This window comes from Perognathus longimembris, chromosome 19 (assembly GCF_023159225.1).
Source record: "Perognathus longimembris pacificus isolate PPM17 chromosome 19, ASM2315922v1, whole genome shotgun sequence".
In the NCBI taxonomy this organism is placed as follows: domain Eukaryota; kingdom Metazoa; phylum Chordata; class Mammalia; order Rodentia; family Heteromyidae; genus Perognathus; species Perognathus longimembris.
Window position 1 is genome coordinate 18,781,401 of NC_063179.1, and position 21,774 is coordinate 18,803,174.

A 21,774-nucleotide genomic window follows, 5' to 3' on the forward strand; every position below is an offset into this window, starting at 1 on the left:
GGTTACTGGTCAATGTCTTGGGTTTAATATATGGTAGACATATTTGGTGTATGGTTTAGGGTTACTATATAGGTAAAGGCTAACTAGAATATGTAAATATATAGGCCTGGATTAAGGCTATAGAAAATTGAATGGTTAACACAACCGAAGTCATCAATGAAATTTAAGCAGTTGTGAGGCTGATGTTTCAGCTAAGACAGAAGCACAAAGTGCATAAGCAGATGGCCAGATTTTTTTAAATAAAGTATGAATATTGAACCAGTTTTAAAGTATAAAGCCATTCTTTCCACAAAATCTATTGTATGTAGATGGCCAAAGTGGAAAACAGGAAAACAGGGCAAAGCTCAGTTGATTATGAGGCTGGTGAGGGACACCGGTCCCACGTGGCCAAGACCAATGTAATGTCCTTTCTCTTTCTATCAAATATTGTGGAAAACAACCATACTTTGCTGTCTCTAGCTTGAACAATTCTGAGAACAAGTAAGAGTGCATTAGCTGCATATTCTGGATACCCTGTTACCTGACGTCAAGGCTGAAAACCTGAGAATTAGTTCATTTATTGTGGTTGAAAGTCTGCTGATCACACTTCACTTCAAGACTTTTGTCATGTTGGGCCCGGCAATTTAAAGCCCATGTAATACAAATGCTCATGCCATGTCCTTCTTTATAAGCCTGCCTTGAAGTCACTCCTAAAACCTCCCCAGACTTTCCTTGCCAGCCCGTTACTGATCCTGATGCCAAGTCCTCCCTCATGGAAACGAAGCTCAGCTTAGCTTTGCTTGAACAGCATGCATTCCCTGTAGTCTTGGAAGTCAACAACTGTCATCCAGAAATAGCTTCTGATAGGCTCTGTAGAAACATTATGCTTTTTTTAAACACTAAACTCGAAGACTTCACAAACATTATCATTCTACTTTAGAGTCAAATCCTGATTTCCTTCCCATGTGTTCTTTGCCTTCCCTGGCTCTCTAGACAGTTTCTATGATTGCTTAAGACCAAATATTTAGAAGAGACAGTTGACTCAAGAGACAGCCCTCCCTTCCTCTCTATTTCTAAACAATGAGCTTCACATTACATGGAAGCTTCTCCACTTATGTACCAAGCTGCTGGCCTCACAGAGCTCAGAAACTGAAATATACAAACCTCCATGTATATAAGCTTGCCATGCCAGGGGAGAGAGATGGGGAAGGGGACAGTGAGGGGCATGGAGGGGAAGGCTAAACCACCAGAAAGCATCTGGAAGGAGATCACATCAGCCAAATAACAGAGTCAAGGCCCACAACTGGATCTGTCCTTGCCAAATGGGTCATCAAATAAGCCTGGCTTGAAGAAGTTTACAATCATCTCTACAATTAGGCTCAAGGTTATCTGAGGACTAACTCTTGTCAAAATGGGATCCCAACATCAGCCAGCATCAGCCAGTCCTGGAAAATTAGAAACACATACTATTGGGCTCCATTCAAAATGCATTGAACCACAAACGGAAGTGGCAGGATTTAAAGGGATATCTAATGATTTGTGTTTTAACGAGTTCTCTAGGGAGTTCTGAAACATTCAAGCGCAAGAACCATTGATGCTCTGGCTAGAACATCCCCAAATACTCCGACTTTACAATCAAGGAAACAAACCAGGCCCAGAAAGATCAAGCCACTTCTTCAGACCACACAGCTCTTTAATGTGAGGGATAGGCTAAGGCCCTGACACCCCTGGATTCTGTTATATAGATCTTCCACTCTATGGCCTAGGCCAGTGACTGAAAAATAGATTTGAGTGAACTTTAGTCACCAGAAAAGATCTACAGGGCTGGGAATATGGCCTAGTGGTAGAGTGCTTGCCTTGCATACATGAAGCTCTGGGTTTGATTCCTCAGCACCACATATATAGAAAAAGCCAGAGGAGCACTATAGCTCAAATGGTAGAGTGCTAGCCTTGAGCAAAAGGAAGCCAGGGATAGTGCTCAGACCTCAAGTTCAAGCTCCAGGACTGACAAAAAAAAAAGTCCCATTAAAAATCGACAAGGCCTTACAGGAAGCAATCTGTAGTGATTTGGAAGGGGATGTTCTCAGAGGACTGGTCATGGAACTCCTTTCACATTGTAGATTAAAGGAGGTCTGAAAGAGAGAGCTGCTAGTGTGAGCACTTACAGATATTCAGTGTTCAATCATCAAGTCTCCAGTCAACTGACTCACTATCAAATATCGTTCACTTGCCTTTAGAACCATGCTGAAAATCATCCCTAACACATGGTTAGCACCCTTCACTTTACAAGGTGCTTTCAATTTTTGCAACCACTTGCTCTCCCAGATTCCGAAATCTGCCTATCAAGACAGGGCATTTCCTTGGTTTAGAAGTCTGCCACACACTGTCTTCTGACTCCAGAAGAAGGTCCTGATCTAGTCAAGTCTCTAAACAATTCAGCTTACCTAGGAAGCTCTTATGAAAGTTCCTCTCTCTTCTCTCCTCCCTAGTTTCTACACCAAGTTGCTGAGGAAACAGAGCCAAGAAACACAACAACAAGGGTGGGTTTGCCTGGATGTGGTTAATTGAGATACTGTTGTGTTCAGTCAAAATCAGGTCTTCCAACCCCTAGTTCCAGCTTGGAATGACATGCATGTGCATGAGCCTTCACTACTGAATGGGTTCTGTCCATTCAAGAGGGTGAGCTGTCATTCAGGATTGGCCTCCCGTTTTCCTCTTCTTCCTGGATATATTTCACAACTTAGATATACTTCTTTGGAAGAAGATGTTATATTGCTGTTTCCTGTGTTTCTGCTTTAAAAAGAGCAAATCCGAAGTAAACCAAACTTTTGCTTTAAAGGAGCTTAATTTCTTGGAAATTTTTCATTTTTTAGGCTTTCCAAGTGATCCAATTATTATAGACATTTGAGGGTCTTCAACTTTACTCTTGCCTTTTAAAAATCCCTCTTCAAGCCTTGTGCTGTAGGCCTGTGTGCTGGGTTTTGAACTGGTAGCTCTGCTTGTTTGTTTCATTCTTTTTTTTTTTTCCCCAGCCTGTCCTGAGCCTTGGACTCAGAGCCTGAGCACTGTCCCTGGCTTCTTTTTGCTCAAGGCTAGCACTCTACCACTTGAGCCACAGCGCCGCTTCTGGCCTTTTTTACATATGTGGTGCTGAGGAATTGAACCCAGGGCTTCATGTACATGAGGCAAGCACTCTTGCCACTAGGCCATATCCACAGCCCTGTTTCATTCTTTTTAAAACTGTTTTTGCCGGTCCTAGGGCTTGAACTCAGGACTTGTGTGCTGTCCCTAAAGTTTCTTTTGTTCAAGGAAAGCACACTTGAGCCACAGTGCCACCTCTGGCCTTTTTGAGTAGTATTGGAGATAAGAGTTTCACAGCTGGACTCCAATCACAATCCTCAGAACTCAGCCTCCTGAATAGCTAGGACAACAAGTGTGAGCCACTAGCTTCCAGTGTTTTTTCATTCTTAATTGAAAAGTCCTTCCTTTGTTCTCTGCTGTTTCATCCCACTAATTCTTTTTTTTTTTCCAAATTTTTATTATCAAACTGATGTACAGAGAGGTTACAGTTTCATACATTAGGCTTTGGATACATTTCTTGTACTGTTTTTGATGGATTTGCACAGATTTATGTTGGCTCATGATTATTGACTGGCTTCTCTGCCTGTGTTCTGATGCAACAGGGGTCTGCCTGTGTGAATGATGGCTACTATGTTCACACTCTATCCTCTGCCTCTCAAATATACTCAATCTCTCAACCAATATTTGCAGATGGAGCCATGGCATCAAGCTTACAACTCCTCATATGCCTAAGGGAAAGAACAAGCCCAGCCCGTGGCACAAAACTCGGTTGCAAGTTCCAGTGTGTCCATGAAATCACGGGTGTCAGTTAAACGTGTTCTGAACATCCAGTTTCCTCCTCAGGGCAGCCCTGAAACCAGCCCTGCACAGAATGAAGTCCAGAGTCTTTGTGTGCTGCCAATTCCCTGGGGCAGGAAAAGTCATTTCAGTGGAGATGTTTACTGGAATAACACATTTCAGCTGCAAATCCACAGGCTCAAAGAGGAGCAGAAAGGGAAGAGGGGAAGAGAGAGAGAAAAGCCCTGAGTATGGAAAGGGCACTCAGATGCCTGAGGAAGAGTCAGCTCCTGCTGTGCACTTTCCTGTAGGACCTTCATCTCCCCAGTCAGCCCTCACTGTGGTCCCTGACCTCTCAGCAGAGCTATGGGCCTTAGGTGGCCTTGTGGCCCTCACTGTTTTCTCAATATGCGCTCTCTCAACACAGGCTTTTGGTAAGATCAGCCTTCTTTGTCCACCATTTGCCTGCACGAAGGCTACACTTGCCTTTTCCTGGACCCTTTTTGCCAATGCTTTTTGCCCATTATGACAGATTTCTCCTCACAAAAGGAAAAACACTGATCCTGCTGGCGGGGTTCTGTCCTCACTCCTCACAGGTTGTCACCAGGCTCTTCTGTCAAAACTAGTGTCATCCCAGGTCGAAAAAGGCCGGCTCCTCCAGAGTTCTAACTGTGTACTGGAGAAAGAGAACAGCCAGAGAGAACAGACATGGAGAAAGATTCTGGATTCAGTGTGGTTGAACAAGCCATTTAAGCTCTTGATGATGACTAAATTTATATCATAGCTCCCTGCAAGTTAGCATGTATCATATCTATATATGCTATACATACACATGCATTCATACCTGATATACATGTATATACATATATATGTATATGTATACATATACATCTGAGCACCAAATACAGAATGCTAACAATTTTAGTTCTCTGTGATGAGAATGTATTAGTATTTCATATTCTCTTAACTTGGATGAGCTTTCCAAATGTCACATTATATAGACTGTTAGAAAGGTAAACAGAGGCACAATAAACTTTGTAGAGTTCATCTGTACAAACAATTCCTGAGGTAGTAGCAAACAAGAAGTGACCTGGTGGTTTAGGTCAGTTTTCACTTATGTTTGCAATTTAAGTACAGTTAAAGATTATTTTTAATGCTCAACTATTTTTTTTTACCCTGAGGGTTTCTCAGTCCTGCTCTTCATTTTTTTCATTCATTGTCAAAGTGAAGTACAGAGGGGTTACAGTTTCATATGTAAGGCAGTGAGTACATTTCTTGTTCAGCTCCTCCCTCATTTTTCCTACCCCTGCATCCCCCTTTCCCTCTCCCCCCACCCCCCGCCATGAGTTGTTCAGTTGGTTTATACCAAACGGTTTTGTAAGTATTGCTTTTGGAATCATTTGTACTTTTATCCTTTGTCTCGATTTTGATATTCCCTTTCTCTTCCCTAGTTCTAATACACCTACATACAGTATCCAGTGTACTCAGATGAGATACAGTGATAGCAGGGGTACAACCACAGGAAGGGAATAAGAGAGAAACAAACAAACAAAAAGTATGGTTTCACATAGCACGTTAAAAATAATTACAACAGTGATATAACATTTGTTTCCATAACATGGAGTTCATTTCACTTAGCATCATCTTATGTGTTCATAAGGGCATAGCTATTGGGCTACTGTGATCTATGACTAGCCTAAACATCTACTAATTATTCCCTATGAGGGAAACCATAGAGTCCATGTTTCTTTGGTTCTGGCTCACTTCATTTAGTATAATTTTTTTCCAAGTCCTTCCATTTCCTTACAAATGGGGCAATGTCATTCTTTCTGATAGAGGCATATGTATATGTATGTATATGTATATGTACCACATGTTCCTGATCCACTCATCTACTGAGGGGCGTCTGGCTTGGTTCCAGATTCTAGCTATGACAAATTGTGCTGCAATGAACATTGTTGTGCTGGTGGCTTTAGTGAGGTCTTGCTTGTAATCTTTTGGGTAGATTCCCAAAAGTGGGGCTGCTGGGTCGTAGAGGAGCTCTATGTTTAGCCTTCTGAGGAATCTCCATACCACTTTCCAGAGTGGTTGAACAAGTTTACATTCCCACCAACAATGTAGTCGGGTTCCCTTTTGGCCACAGCCCCTCCAGCATTTATCATTGTTAGTTTCCTGATAATGGACATTCTTAATGGGGTGAGGTGGAATCTCAATGTTGTTTTGATTTGCATTTCTTTTATGGCCAGTGATGTAGAGTACTTCTTCATGTGTCTCTTGGCCATTCTCATTTCCTCTTCAAACAAAAGTCTCTTTTTAAGGTCTTTGGCCCACATGGTGAGGGGGCCATTGGTTCTTTGAGGATTTGTTTTGGAGGAATTTAAGTTTTTGAGTTCTGCATATGTTTTAGATATGAGGCTTTTGTCTGTTGTATGGCTGGTAAAGATCTTTTCCCAATCTGTGGGCTTTCTGTTTATCTTGCAAGGTATGTCCTTTGCCCTGCAGAAGCTCTGCAGTTTGATGTAGTCCCATTTGTCCAACCTTTCTTTGTGTTTCTGGGCCTTTATTAGGAAAGTTTCATCCTGTACCGAGGACCCCAAGTGTTTCTCCTATTCCTTCTTGTAGTGTTTTCAGGGTATCTGATTTTACTTCGAAGTCTCTGTTCCATTTTCAATTGATTTTGGTGCAGGGTGACATATAAGGATCTAGTTTTTATTTATTACAGGTGTTGAACCAGTTTTGCCAGCACTATTTGTTGAAGAGGCTGTCTTTTCTCCATCCTATTTGGTTTTTTAGCTCCTTTATCAAAGATCAAGTAGCCACAGTTCTGCGGGTTCATTTCTGGGTCTTCAGTTCTGATCCATTGGTCCTCAGGCCTGTTCTTGTGCCAATACCAAACTGTTTTTTATTACTATAGCTTTGTAATACCTGCTCTTCATTTTTTTAAGTCAGGGGTGAGGCTTGAACTGAGGGCCTAAATGCTGTCCCTGAGCTCTTTTGCTCAAGGTTAGCACTTTACCACTTTGAGCCATAGCTCCACTTCCAATTTTCTGGTGGTTAATTGGAGAGAAGAGTCTCGCAGACTTCCTGCCCAAGTTGGCTTTGAACTGTGATCCACAGATCTCAGCCTCCTGAGTAACTAGAATTACAGGCATGAGCCACAAGCACCTGGCCTTGCTCTCTATTTTAATTTGCTTTAACAACACATGATTTCCATAATCAGCCACAATCCACTCTTTGCTGTGATTACAGAATACCTGCGACTAGTTAATTTGCAAACAACAGAAATTTATTTCTCATAATTCTGGATTGTTCAGATATAAGGGGCTGGCTTCTGAGGAGGACTACATTACCCCATGCAAGAGGTTAAAGAGCAAGAAGGTCAAGGTTGTAGCCTCCAGCCCTTTGGTAATGTATTAATCTGAACATGAAGGTGGAATCCTTATGACTTCAACATCTCCCAACAGTGCTGTTTTTGGGATTGTATCTTCAAGGCATACTTTTTGCATTCGATAGACACAAGATCCAGTGGGAACCATAATCTAAAGTATTCTGAAGACTCGGAGACATTACCCAATGAACACGGATTCAGGTAATTGTCAGAGCAAGAGAGATAGATCCTACTTATTAGCAACTGAAAAAATCTCTGTTTCCCCTTGAATAGGGAAAAAGACACCAAGAGTATATGAGATCGATAGCACCTACTTTTAAGCATTGCGGAGAGTTGAGAAACAATTGGATTTTGTAGAATTTGAATCAGTGTATAGACTACCCTTGCCAATGTTTTTATTAAATACCTGTATCCAAATATAGTTATAATTTTATCAATTGCAAAAGATCCATTTTGGAGCTTCAAGCAAAATAAATCCACCCAAACTATTTTCTTTTGGCAGTATCATGGGCTAGACTCACAGCTTGGAACTTATCAGACAGTCGCTTTACTACTGAAGCCACACACAGATGTTCCTTGAACATTCCTTCAATGTCCATCCAGAAGTAGATGGGACACTTTTCCACCAGGTGGTATGGACCAACTAGAATCTAGCTGTAGGGAACAGGATTATATACTGCTTATGCCAAATGTTGCAAAAAGAGTGGATCTAAGACACTGTGTATGCATGTGTCTTCAGCAAGACCACTAGATGGCATCATTACACTATCAAAGTACCCTAGAGTGTGTGTGTGTGTGTGTGTGTGTGTGTGTGTGTGTGTGTGTTCCACACTGTCATAAGGCCATTAGCATCACTGAAGAATTTTTAACAAATTCCCAACTATGGCCACGAGAGACAGGGAACTCTGTATGGCCCTTATGTTCACTCAGTTAGAATAACTTATTTCCTGAAGCTCTTTACCGGTGGAGAAGCTCTAATTCAGTCGAGAGAGTAGAGGCTTATACTTAGTCATAAAGATTTACTTGCCTGCTTTCTCATCTGCAAACAAGGATAGTATAAATATAACTCTAGATGCTATTGTGAGAATCAAATGAGTGATATTTGGGAAGATTTTAGCTCCATGCTATGCATATAATAAATGGCAATTCCATTTTCTCGATGAACTTCCAAATTCCATTTCCCCCTCTACTTGATATCTTCCTTTAGCTCCTTAACAAAAAGGAGTATTAAGAACCGCAGCCATGTGCACAGCCAAGGAGCCTCTCCTGCTGCCTCATCTCAGCCACAGAGTCCTTCACAATGTCTCAGAAAGGTATAAGTCATAATGAGGCAAGATAGCTGGACAGAATAAAGAAGGTTCTAGAACACAGTGGGCAGAACACGGGGTTTTTGGTAATACAGAACAACTCTATCACATTTGACAGTGTGAGCATGGAAAGGTCTCTTAAGTTCTCTCTCTTCTCTCTCTCTCTCTCTCTTTCTCTCTCTCTCTCTTTCTCTCTCTCTGTTTCTCCCTCTCCCTCTCCTCCTCTCTCCCTCTCTCAGTTTTCTCATCTGTAAAATAAATGTAATAAGAGTTTCTCTTGTGGTAGCTGTGTATCTCAAATAAGAGATGCTTCTAGAACTAATATTGTACCTAATATATGATGATATTCAGACACTGGTAACTAGCTAGTCTAAGTCTGAGGGGCACTGGTAATCAGCCTTGAATGAATTGGTTTCAGGCAATGAACAGAGCTGTGTGGAAGCTCTGGGTCCTTGTACTCCAAACAATATATGGCCTTCTTTTGTGCAAGTCGAACAGCTTTTAGAGTGGGCTGATAGAATTCTTCTGAGCGGGAATTCCTGAGATTGCCATTTTGTAGACTATCATCTCCCCTAAGGAAGATTTGTCAGTGAGACCTGAGGCTGACCAACCTTGGCACAGAGGCAGCACTTACTAAATGCTTCCATCTTCTCCACTTTGTACACAAACTCCGAGCAAATACCCTTGTTCACTTCACAGATGGTACTGAGGTTTTCAACTCACCTAAGCTCACAGAAGTATTGATTCCTATTCACAATTCATGCCCAGAACCACTAGTATTAAAGCACAGACCACCAATAACACACACACACACACACACACACACACACACACACACACACACACCCTCCAAATGCCTCCAATGGAATGCTGAACAGATTACAACGGATACAGCCCCAAGTAGCAGGCCAGCTACTGCATAGAGAAGTCAGGTTTTCCTTCCTTTCTGACCTCACTCCATACCAAAGGATGCATTCCCTGCTTTTCCTGTTAGTATCAAAGGCACAAACTCCCTATGTCTCTCAAAGGAAGTCACCATCCTATTGCTGCGGGTGATTTGGAATACAAGCCGACTGCACCAGAGAAAGACACAGTTCTGTGGCGCTCACCCTCAGGAATCACAGCAGCAGAAGAAAGAAGCATTAAAGCCCCTGTAAGAAAATAGCAGCAGGAGCCAGAAACCAGGCTCACCAAAAGCACTCTCGGCTTCTTTTGATTTTAACCGACTGGAGACTTATCATTTGAATAACAATTATTTTTTTTAAAAGAACAGCAGCTTCTAAAGTTTTGTGCGTTAGATTTATTGAGCTAAAACATATGTGTTCTAAATTCCTTGTAACAATCCAATCCTCTTGGACTGATTTTTATGATCCCCATTTCCCTGAGCGTGAGTCATGAATAAGGCAAGTCGCTTTAGCTCAAGGGCAGCAGAGAGGTGGGAAGTCAGCTCCAAAAGATAAAAATCCCCAAAGGCCTGAAAGCAGAAATATCAGTTCCAAGAGTGCGGGAGTGTTGTGGGTGTGTTTCTTCAGGGAAATGGTCTTCTGGCATATATAATCAGGGCTTGAGAAATAACCCAGAGTTTGTCTGGGAGGTCCCCACAAGCCTCTTTAATAAATGTATTAAGTCCAGACACCCAGTTTCTAGACTAGCATTTATTCATTCATTTATGACATAGTACTAGAGTTTGAGCTCAGGGCCTCAAGCCTACTAGGCAGGCGTTCTACCACTTGAGCCACAACCCCAGCCCCATAAATCAGTACTTCTTACTTCCATTGGGGTCTGTGCCTTTTCTGCACAATGCTCTTGATTCCCACTAATATCTCATACCTTAATAGGGTCTCTTGTAACTGACCTGACATTTAAGAATTCTTAAGTGTTTGGTACATAATAATTGCACATATTTATGGGGTATGGCATAGTATTCCCACACAGTTATACAATGGGCAATGATCAAATCAAATGAATTGTCACAACTATTATCTTGAACACTGACCATTTCTCTACATTGGAAACATTCAAAATTCCTTGTAGCTATTTTGAAATATACAATAAATTGCTAATTAGAGTCACCCTACTGTACTATAGAATTTCTATCTTAATGCTCCTGTGCATAAGTATTTTTATAACAGTATTTTCTTCTTTACTCTCTACTCCCTCCCTACAATTTTTCAGACAATAATAAATTTGAAATATTAAGTTTTCGGGGTTTAGGCTCTTAATTCTCATGACAAATTGACTGCTAATGTAAGTCACAGAGAGCGTAAGAAACTTTCACTCACTCATCTTTTGCTAAGAAATATACTAATGAATTGCATAAATAACAAAACATCTAGCTCATGTCTCTTAAGACTTTAGCATGTACCAGAATTTTCCAGAGTGCCAATTAAACTCGAATAGTAGAGACCACTTTCAAAGTTTTCTCAATCATTAAGAAAGTGGAATTGGCATATCTTGCTGGTTCCCCAGGGCTGCTGCTGCTCCAGCAGACGACACTTTGACAACAGCTAGTGGCCTAGACCAGGAGTCTGTTGTTAACAGATAGCAGATGTGCTGTGCTATGTCTGAGCATTTGCAGACTGTGTGTAGAACTGGGGATATTGTACAAGTCATTACAGAACCACTTAGAATGTAACCATTAAAACTGAAATATCCATTCTTGGCTCTAAGGCTCTGCAAAGCCATTGGCAGATGGAATTTAGCTGATGAACTCTAGTCAGCCTGACATCAAGTGTAGACTCTTGACCAATTCCTGATCTTGGTCTCAACTAGCCTTTTGCCCAATACCTGTTTCCTTCTGACAATCTGGTTATTGAATGGACTCATCAGGGAAGTTCACCTTAGCTTCAGGCTGCCGGAGAGTCCGTGAGTGTTCAGTACAGCCCATGAAACATCACGGAGATGGCAAAGATGCCACCATGGAAAATGAGGCATCCCAGTTTCATATCTCTTATGAAATGGGTTCTAAACCTCAAAGAGCATCCTGGTCACTATAAATATTAAATATTTCCTGTTGATTGTCAATGTTGGAAAATTATCATTTGTTCAACATTTCCAGAATTGGGTAACATTAAAAGCTATCTGTTTAGTATTGCTTTTTTTAAAAAAAAAAAATGAAGAGTTCCTCTGGCTTTTAGAAATAGTTACGATAAGAAATCATCCAAACTGATGTATTGCATATTTTAGATAATCCAAGAATGGAAGATCTGATAGGGTTGGTTCGCACTTATCAGGAGATTAGTTCATGTTCTACAGAGTTTCTGTGTTCTCAAGCTTCTGGTTTTCCAAGTGTCCACTTTTGTCCCTGCTGATTATAAATAGGGAATGAAGCAAGGGCTCTTGTAGGTGACTAGCCTCCACATTTCCTCAGAATGTTTATGAAATTGGCAGTATGATGAAGGCATTCTCATAGTGATGTGCAACCACCATCAGGTTTTCCAGTGACCAGTCCAAGTGTCCTCCTGTTCATACACTGTTAGACAGCTATAAAGAATTCCCTGTCTTTTTCCAATCCCAGAAGACATGACTCAGAACCAGCTTCTGTGAAGATATCTGCTGGAAAGCGGCGGGGTAACTGATACGGTCTTTCAGCACATCCCCAGTTATCAGGCCTTCAGTGGCTTCCAGCACGTTCTAAGCAGCTGCCGGCATCTTCCTGCCAGTTTAGTCTGCATGAACATTTTAATGCTTTTTTCACCCTAAAAGCCTTCTATGTAATGTTCTATGGGATGGAAAAAGTGAATGGCACAACTAGTTTCCACTGCCTGCCCCTCTAGTTACTGAGGACCAAAGGAGACATAATTCAGCTCATAAAAGATATGATGGCTCAAATGCTGAAATGATAAGTATAAAACAAGGATGTTGTACCAAACATGGCAGTCTAGTTCCACTTGCATCTTCTTTGCTGAAGTCGGAATCCAATGGCTCTCTGGCTAGTTCCAAACTTCCAGAGCCCAGGGAAATCCTGCTTATTCCACATTCAAAATGTTCCATGTTGATTGGTAGTGTTGGAAGGTGATCATTTGTTTGATCGTTTTGCATTTCTGTGACCTTTTGACCATTCATAGTTTACAGAGGAAAAAATGGAAACAAGAAGTAGGAAGTAACACTTGCCAAAGGTGAGACAGCTAGCCTGGTTTCAAATCTGCCTGGTTACACTGCTAATGCTTCGCCCCAGGCTTGTGAACACAGACATTGTCACTCCAGGATGGAGTCCCAAAGAAGCCTCTTGAAGTAGGAAGAAAGAATCCCAGAGGATTCATTCCAGCATGAGTGCTGGTGGAATTGTGTATGGGAAGGGGCCATTTGGGATTTTGATAACAGCTTCTCCCTTCCAAAAGGCTCTTTCATAAACCCCTGAGCAGTCCCAAGATCAAGATCCCAGAGCCAAGATCATGCCTAAGTGGAAAGACTGCTCCATCTCCCTGAGAACTGTCCTTTGACCTTTTGTTACTTGGGCTTGTAGAACAGAACATCTTAGCCAAGCAGAGTGGTAAACACTTATAATTCCTAGATACTCAGGAGGAGGACATAGGAGGGTCATAAGTTTGAGGCAGGCCCAGAAAAAAAGTGAGTGAGGCCCTTTCTCAAAAGCAAAATAAGAAATATGGGGAACAGGGGTATGGTTCACGTGGTAAGCTTTTGCTTAGCATATGCAAGACCCTGGGTACAAACTCTGGTACCAAAAAAGAAAAATAAAATGGAAGATCAAAAGAAAGAAAGGCAGACAGAAAGAGAAAGAATAGATCATCTGTAACCAGCTGAGCACTGGAGCAAGAGCAGAATAAAGGGGTCCATGGATTTAAGTATTTCAAACCAAGAGGCCTCACTTCATGGTTTCTTCCTTCTCCCTGCATCTTCATACGGCCCTTTGTCTAAGATCTGTCCAAATTTCCTCCTAAGAAAGCACAGCCATAATAGAGTAGGGTGTACCCTAATGACAGCATTTTAATTTTTTGACCTCTTCAAAGTGTCTGTCTCCAATCACATTCTAAGGTATCAGGAATTAGGACTTCAACATATTAAATTTGAGGAAACATAATTCAGCTCATAAAAGATATGATGGCTCAAATGCTGAAAATTCTGTAGCTGTAATTTCAGAGAAAATAACATTCTGAGAATCTATGCCTCTTTTGACATGGCTTTTTTCCATGGTGTTCTCTCTCTCTCTCTGTCTCTGTCTCTCTCTCTCTCTCTCTCTCTCTCTCTCTCCCTGCCCCTCTCATTCCTCTTTCCTCCTCTTTCTACTTCTCTCTCTACACTCTTCTCTCTCTTTACCTCTCTTTCTCTCTCCCTCTTTCTTTTTTTTTCTGTTCCTGGGGCTTGAACTCAGGGCCTGGGCACTGTCCCTGAGCCTTTTTGTACTTAAGACTAGCTCTCTACCAGCTGAGGCACAGCACCATTTCTGCCTTTTTCTGAGTAGTTTATTGGAGATGAGAGTCTCACAGACTTTCCTATACAGGCTGGCTTCAAACTGTCATACTCAGATCTCAGCCTCTTTGAGTAGCTAAGATTACAGGTGTGAGTTACTGGCATTCAGCACTCTCTTCCTCTTGATGTCATCAAGCTCCTTGGCTGTATGCTCCTAGCATGTTTCTAAATGTGAGTTGCATAGTTTCTCTTTATTTTCCCACCAGATGGCCACTGCATGATAGTAGCGTCTCACAGGATGTGTTCAGATTGTGTTCTTTGGTTTCTGGACAAATTAACATTTTTGAAGGAAGGAAAGAAGGTCAATCAATGACACACAAACAACTATAAGAAGAAAACTTCTAGAACCTTATAACCCTTGACATATTGGCCCAGAAAGCACTTAAGGGATCCATTTCCCTGCTTTTGGAGGGAAAGATTTATAGCATAAAGTTCATCAACAAGTTCCTCAAGAATTTCATGTCAAATCTAACAAGTAAACTTTCTTCCCCATCAAGAAACAGTTTCACGGTTATTTATGAGGTCTCCAGATGCTGTAGAGAAATGGGGCTGTGTGTGGGTGGAAATGTTTGTTTTCCCAAACGCTGGTGTTAATCAAGCTGTAGGACAAATACTTAGTTAACATCAAGCACCACCAAGAGTGGATTTGCCAGCTCTCAGCAGCTTGGTGACCTGAATGCACGACCTCTCCCCAGTCATACCAGCAATATCCACTTATTCAACCAACAAATATTTATCAATGAAACTATTATGAGGCAGCAGGCACTGAGCTTCATACTTTGAATACAAATCTGTGTCCTAGTGGCACATACTAGGCACAAGTTCAAAATGGGGTCTGATTTATTTACTTACTTGCTAACTCCATTCCGCATCCACCAAGTACTTATTATGGTAGAATCTGGGAATACTGCATAGAAAACAAGGGACTATCTGCCTGTAGGTTGTTTACTTCCGGTTGAGGGAAGATAGTAATAAATAACTAGATAAAACATCAGACAATGAAAAAAATTAAGCAAGATGCGGGTTTTACAAAGCGCTAGAGGATCTGGATAATTTTGATTAAGGAGCTGGATAGTGTGCAAGAGCTATCTATGAAGAGATCTGGGGGAAAAGTATTCTCTGCAGAGGAAACAGCCTGGGCAAAACTCTGTATCAACCCCTTCCAAGGAATGCTAAAGAAGCAGGAGGGAAGGGGGGAAAAAGTGGTACAAGATGAGCGCTACATTCCATGGCAGAAGCAGCTATTGCAGGGGAGAGAGTGTTCCTAGACAGCCCCATGTAGGGGAAGTTGTCTGGAAAGATATCAGGAATCTACTTAGATGAACAGGTGAGGATTTTCCTTCCCCCTACCCAGAGGAAGCTGACAACTATGAGTGTTGTGGCTATAGAGACCAGCAATGCTTGGTAGGATTGCTGTGGCTGTCTCTGTGGCTCTGCCCTAGTCTTGGTCCTTCTAGCCAGCACATCTGCTGTGGTCCCAAGGATTCTTACACCCTCATCTCCACAGTCTTGCCTGGTAAAGAACTTCATTCATTTCTACATCCTGAGTACCTCAGGCTCAACAGAATGGGGACTCTGTTGAGTAAATGAAGGTAGTCATTTCTTACCTCTCTGTCTACCCATCCATCTATCCATCCATCCATCCATTTAACCGTTCACACACACATTCCTCTCTCTGTAGATATTCTTTGCTCTGTACCAAAATAATAATCATAAATAGTGCTTTCTTTCAAGCTATAAGTTCCAACCCTTATCTGCCTTTCTTTGTTCTTGTTTCATGTCCCTTTTCACTATGAGACAGGTATTGTTGGTCATTGGGCCATTTAGAACCTGTACCAAGATCTGTCAAGAAAATATAGGCTTTCTTGAGCAGTAAGCCATCCAGTAAGCTTCCAAATTATAAATAAATTCAGTAATTCTAAAGTTTAGCATTACATTACATTACATTACATTATTTGTTACATTGACTCAAAAGCCCCTTTTCAACCCAGAATGCTTTTTCCTGTGTCCAGTGTGCTTCTGAACCCCACTCATACTGAATGTGGTCCTAATTACTCTGATAGAATGTGCTCAGCACAGGACAACGCATAGTAGAGAACAGTGCAGATCCATGTTTCCTAGGAAACATGACTCTGGATTGGTTTGAAAACATAGGCACCCAGAGAGAAGTAAGGCACAGACTTCCCAGAGTTGAGAAAATGCTAAGAGAAGGATTATGACTATAAGAACTTGTTCATGGAAAACTAGCCTTTCTACTGGATGAATGAACATCTCAGGGGCCATAACAACTGGCCTGTAGCTTCTAGTACTCTGAGTTCCTATAGTCTTGGTCTTGGATTTTAGTAACCAAGCAAAACCAACAGGTTTTTTTCAATCTTCCAATGTATTCATGAATTAAGTATTTCCCTCTAATTCTCTCCACCAATCTTTTCATTCATCTCCTTAGTTAAAAAGATGCACTCTACGAACATTACCATCAAGCATAGGGACTATATAGTTTGAAGAGCAATCTATCTAGTCCCCTGATCCTTCCATTTTCCTATTTTGTATCCACTTCTAAAGCCCCTGGTCCAGAACACCATCTACCTTCCCTAACTTTCTCATCTATTTCCTCAATCGAGTCATTGATCTCCAAATCTTTAAGGTATAAAATCTTATTTTTGTTAACTTTTTTTTGGCATTGCCTTTCTCTTTTGACCTGAAGAGTCTATACAATAATACTTAAGGCAACTCCTCCATTTCCAGTGGTCCCTTATAGGTACTTCTAATTTTCTACACATTAAACAGAATGAAAGGTTGCAAGGAAATAACTTGGGTCCATCTGTGAAAATTACCTTAAATGTGTAGGACAGGCAGAGAGGAAGAGGCCAGATCATGCCCAGAGCACATTGGTTCACGTCTGTATTTACAGCATGAGAACAGAGAACACAGCTCGACAGCTGAAAGTCTCTGAATTCATCTCTGATAACGTGTTGACAAGTTTTTCAGTTTCTTCTCACACATCATTACCAGTACAATCAAACATTTAAAGCTGCTTTCCATAGTAGCTAAGTGTGATAAGCTGTAACATCTATGCTACTGCATTACAATACTGTTCATACTGAAAACTATTGCATCTTTATTTCCCTCACAGATATTATAGGATTTTTTTTTCCAATTTCACATCATTTTTTCAAGATAGAATGTTGCTCACACTGGCCTCAAATTTGTGATCCTCCTGTCTCAGCAGCCTAGTGATGGAATTACAGATATGCATCAAGATACTTGGCCATTTTTAAAACAAAACAAACAAATTAAGTTACTGCTATGAGTACCTTGCTTATATCATCAACCAATGTGGCAAGAAAGTAGGAGAGGTGTTTTTCCACTTCTGATTAAGTACATCACCTTGACAAGAAATAAATAAAAATTTTAAAAAAAGAACACTAAGAAGGCAAGCACTAGCAGTGGCTCATGCTATATATAATCCTAGCTACTCAAGAGGATTTGATCTGAAGATCACGATTTGAAACCAGCAAAGACAAAAAAAAGTCAGAAAGACTCTTATCATCAACTAATTAGTTAAAAGGTAGAACTAGTGGTATGGCTCAAGTGGTAGGATGTCAGTCTTGAAGGGAAAAAGCCAAACAAAGAGCAGGAAGCCATGAGTTCAAGCCCCTTTATAGTATAGTATAGTATAGTATAGTATAGTATAGTATAGTATAGTATAAAATCCTTTATACTAGCATCATACTTTCCAGAAAAAGAACAAAGAAGAGCTAGCAAGAGCTAACAGACTTAAGAAGAAGATCTGTTTTATTAAACCAATCAAAAGAGCAAAAGTCTCAGCCTGTGAGGATTTTAACATCATAGTACCTTTTAATCCACACGTTGGCTCCTCTGTTTCTGGAACTCTCTGCCCCTGCCTCCTGTACACGATGTGTGGCTGGTACCCGTCCTCTGCTGGGGGATGCTTTCTTACAGGCTCGATGAAAAAGTCTCCATGTGGTAAGTGGAAAATCCCAGTCTGTAAATATATGCAATAATAAAATTTATGCTAAACAACTCTATGCAATGAAAATGAGTTAAGTAAAATATCATACAGATCTTGATTCTGTCTGGAAATCCTAAAGCCAGTGCTTCCAGAGTCTGCCTTTGGGGGCTGGGGATATAGCCTAGTGGCAAGAGTGCCTGCCTCGGATACACGAGGCCCTAGGTTCGATTCCCCAGCACCACATATACAGAAAACGGCCAGAAGCGGCGCTGTGGCTCAAGTGGCAGAGTGCTAGCCTTGAGTGGGAAGAAGCCACGGACAGTGCTCAGGCCCTGAGTCCAAGGCCCAGGACTGGCCAAAAAAAAAAAAAACAGAGTCTGCCTTTGAGTCACGCATGCAAATAACATGGATGAAATGTCTTTATAAGCATGGTTATTCAATGGTGAGGAATTGTGGATCTGTCCTTAAAATATCTTTTTTGCAGTACTGGGGTTTGAACTCGGGCCTTCAAACTTGCTAGACTGGTGCTCTATCTTCCAACCCATGCTTTCAGCCCTGAGTTTTGCTGGTTATTTAGAAGATGGAGGTTAGCAAACTTTCTTTCCTAGACTATTCTCAAACTGTGATGCTCTATGTCTCAACCTCCTCAGATAGGGTTATAGTAATGGGTTACTGGTCCCTTGCTTAAAATATCTGTAATAACAAGGATAATAGAACAGCAAAGCAATTTACTGGGAATCATGAAAATAGACATATGACCTTAGGATTCACTGAATTTGGGAGCCATAACATACTTATCTGTAAAAGGAAGCAATGCTTCAACCACACTGGGATGTTAGGAGAAGAACATATAAGAAACTACAGAAGTACTTTGCAAGCTGTTTTACAATGCAGAGGGTTAATAATGCCTTAGCAACTCCAATAATGGTTATGTCAAACTTCCAATTTACTTTTTTTTTTCTTATTTATTGTCAAAGTGATGTACAGAGAGGTTACAGTTTCATACATTAAGCCTTGGGTACATTTCTTGAACTGTTTGTTACCTCCTCCCTCATTCCCTCCTCCCTCCTCCCCCTTTCCCTCTCTCCCCATGAGTTGTTCAGTTGGTTTACATCAAATGGTTTTGCAAGTATTGCTTTTGGAGTCGTTTGTCTTTTTTTCCTTTGTTTCTCGATTTTGGTATTCCCTTTCACTTCCCTAGTTCTAATACCAGTATATATTGACAGTGTTTTAGAAGACATGACATGATTTTCTCAGAATCTTTCCCTGAAGAAAACCTGTGGGCCAGGAAGAACTAACAAAGCTCAGAGGGTCAGTAATAAATAATTGTTACAAAATAGCCCATACACAGACTCCTCCCTGAGTAGCACCAAAACATGGGTCCATTTCTACAGTGAGTCAGAGACCAGGTACAGGAGGAGGCCTTTGGCCTGTGGCTAGTGAGGCTCATTTGTTCCATGGAAACAAAGCAAACGTGCAAGACTCCTCATGGATGGTTATCAATTCAATACTGAGATCCTTGAAGAAAAAACACACCAAGAAGGTGGGATATCATCACATTCAAATTTTAGACCCAAGTGGTACAGAAGAAAGAATCGGGCCTCCACTTGGGAATATAATCATTCACTCTTCAGTGGACAACAGCAATGAGAGACCCAAAGCCACGCATTTTCCTACAGGCTTCCTTCTATTTGCATTCCCCCCACAAGAAGACCCTTGCCAGTGTTCACATGGAAATCACCTATTCCATCTTAATATTCCTCCATAGCTGGATAAGACCCAGGAGAGTTGGCAACCAGTGAAAGGAGAGGAAGCAGGGGACCTGCTGCTGTCCCCAGGACCCAGCGAGTGTCAAGAAGGGAAGAAGCCAGGAGAGGTGGGTTGGGGAAGTTCCCAGCTGAGTAATTCCAACACATCTATTGAGAGCTTTGCCCAGGTGGTCCTGGTTTACTGGCCTGTTTTTAGCTATCAGGAGCCAGGTCATTCTGGAAGAAATCACCTCTGATTTGTTGCTAAAGAAGGGCTGACTCCACCATTTGCCCAAGACTAGCTGCCAAAAACCTCACTTTCCTCTATTACCCATTCTGGCTTGGGATCAAAGGAATCATTTTCCATGCCAGCCTTCCATGCAATCTGATCACTTCTCTTACACCTTTAAAGGAGAAGAGGAATGAAATTGAGGAGAAACTTGTAACTCACCAAGGACTTCTATTCTGTTCAGAAGAGCCTAGGTAAACCTGGGGCTGAAGCTCGGAGATGACAATTTTGCCAGTCATCTCTTCTGTTGCTTACTTTTCTTCCTCTCAGTGTCTGCTCAACTCATTCAGCACCTGCTAACACTCTTTTGGAAATCAACTCACCTAAACATTTTTGACTATGTTATAAACCCTTGAACGCTTCCCAATGCTATCTCCTTAAAATTGTTGCAAATAAACTTTATTTTGTAGCACCACACACATATCGAGAGATGTATAAATCATAACTATAAATCCACACAGATCCTTCATAAAGGGAACTCCACATGGAGAGAAGGAGCATTTAGTAGTATAAAAGGGATTTAATAACATCTCCCCAGGGTAACTTACCCTGACTTGCAATAGCAAGACATTCATTGAATTCCTATGCTTAATTCCAAATCACAATCCCGATTGGATATTGGCAGAATAAGGAAGGAATAATACAAAAACCCTCATGGCAGAATCAATTCCAGGAAAATCACCTTCCAACTCTAACTTTCCAGTTCCAGCTCTATGTCTCTCCAGGGATCCAGAAGTGACTGTGAGGTTTATGGACCTCACCAATGAGCAGGCAATGAGTGGGAATCCTTCATCCCCCACGGAGACACCTTTCCTTACTCAACACAAAGCAGGGCTGGTCGAGGCCACACAGAACTATGGAGAATTCATGGTAATTGATTCAGTGGACACTGAGCTGTCTGAGAAGAGGTGGGAAAAGAGGCAGGATTAAGTTTCCTCCCTTCTGGTAGAGACTTAGATATAGAGCCTTGAGTGTGGGGTTTCTAAGGAAACCTCACTCCTCTGGGAGGTTGATTTGCAGGGTACCTCTCAGGAAGAATCAAGCCTAATTTCTGAACGAATTTGTGCAAGTGAGTTAAGGTCATACTCTTAATTAATTGATTTAATTGCCGCCAAGGTTCTAAGTCAGTAGTGGTTGGCATCCCTTGGCCTCATCTTTTTGCTATGAGAAAGAGAAGCTACAACACAGTTTGTTTTCCTACAGAGGAAAAAGACTTTGGAGACAGACCTGAGTTCAACTCTCAGCTCCAACATTAACAAGCGATATAGCTTTCCACAAGGAATTTGGTCTCTCGATATCTTCATGTGTGAAAAGATGAGAACATGTTTTTCCCCCAGAGAACTTACACTAGGAACTGAAAGAGTTCCTATATAAAATTCACCCTACATTGATGCTGGTACCAGCGAATGCTTCTCTAGAGTTTCTCACCTTGATGGTTTATTTTTTTCTTTTTCTTCATTGTCAAAGTATAGTATGGAGGGGTTACAGATTCATGTATAAGGCAGTAAGTACATTTCTTGTTCAACTTGTTACCTCCTCCCTTATTTTCTCCCCCCTCCCCCCTCCCCATTTCCCTCTCCCCCCATTAGTTATACAACTGGTTTACACCAAATGGTTTTGTAAGTATTGCTTGTGGAATAGTTTGTCTTTCTATCCTTTGTCTCTCGAATTTGATATTCCCTTTCCCTTCCCTAGTTCTAATACCCGTATAAACAGTATCCAGGGTACTCAGATGAGTTACAGTGATAGCGGGGGCACAACCACAGGTAGGGAAAGCATTTTTGTGATAAACCCAATCATTT

General features: G+C 41.4%; 1 protein-coding gene across 4 annotated transcripts in view; it reads right to left on the minus strand.

Annotated features, from left to right (window-relative positions):
* Window positions 1-21,774, minus strand: part of Adamts12 (ADAM metallopeptidase with thrombospondin type 1 motif 12) — a 214,041-nt gene that overhangs the window by 128,498 nt on the left and 63,769 nt on the right. For all 4 annotated transcript variants that reach the window (XR_007214150.1, XM_048368464.1, XM_048368465.1 and 1 more), the window contains exon 3: window positions 17,818-17,968. Coding sequence is in view for 3 of the 4 variants with exons in the window: in XM_048368464.1 (XP_048224421.1) it covers window positions 17,818-17,968 (151 nt within the window). In the remaining variant the exon portion in view is untranslated. The remainder of the gene's footprint in view (window positions 1-17,817; window positions 17,969-21,774) is intronic.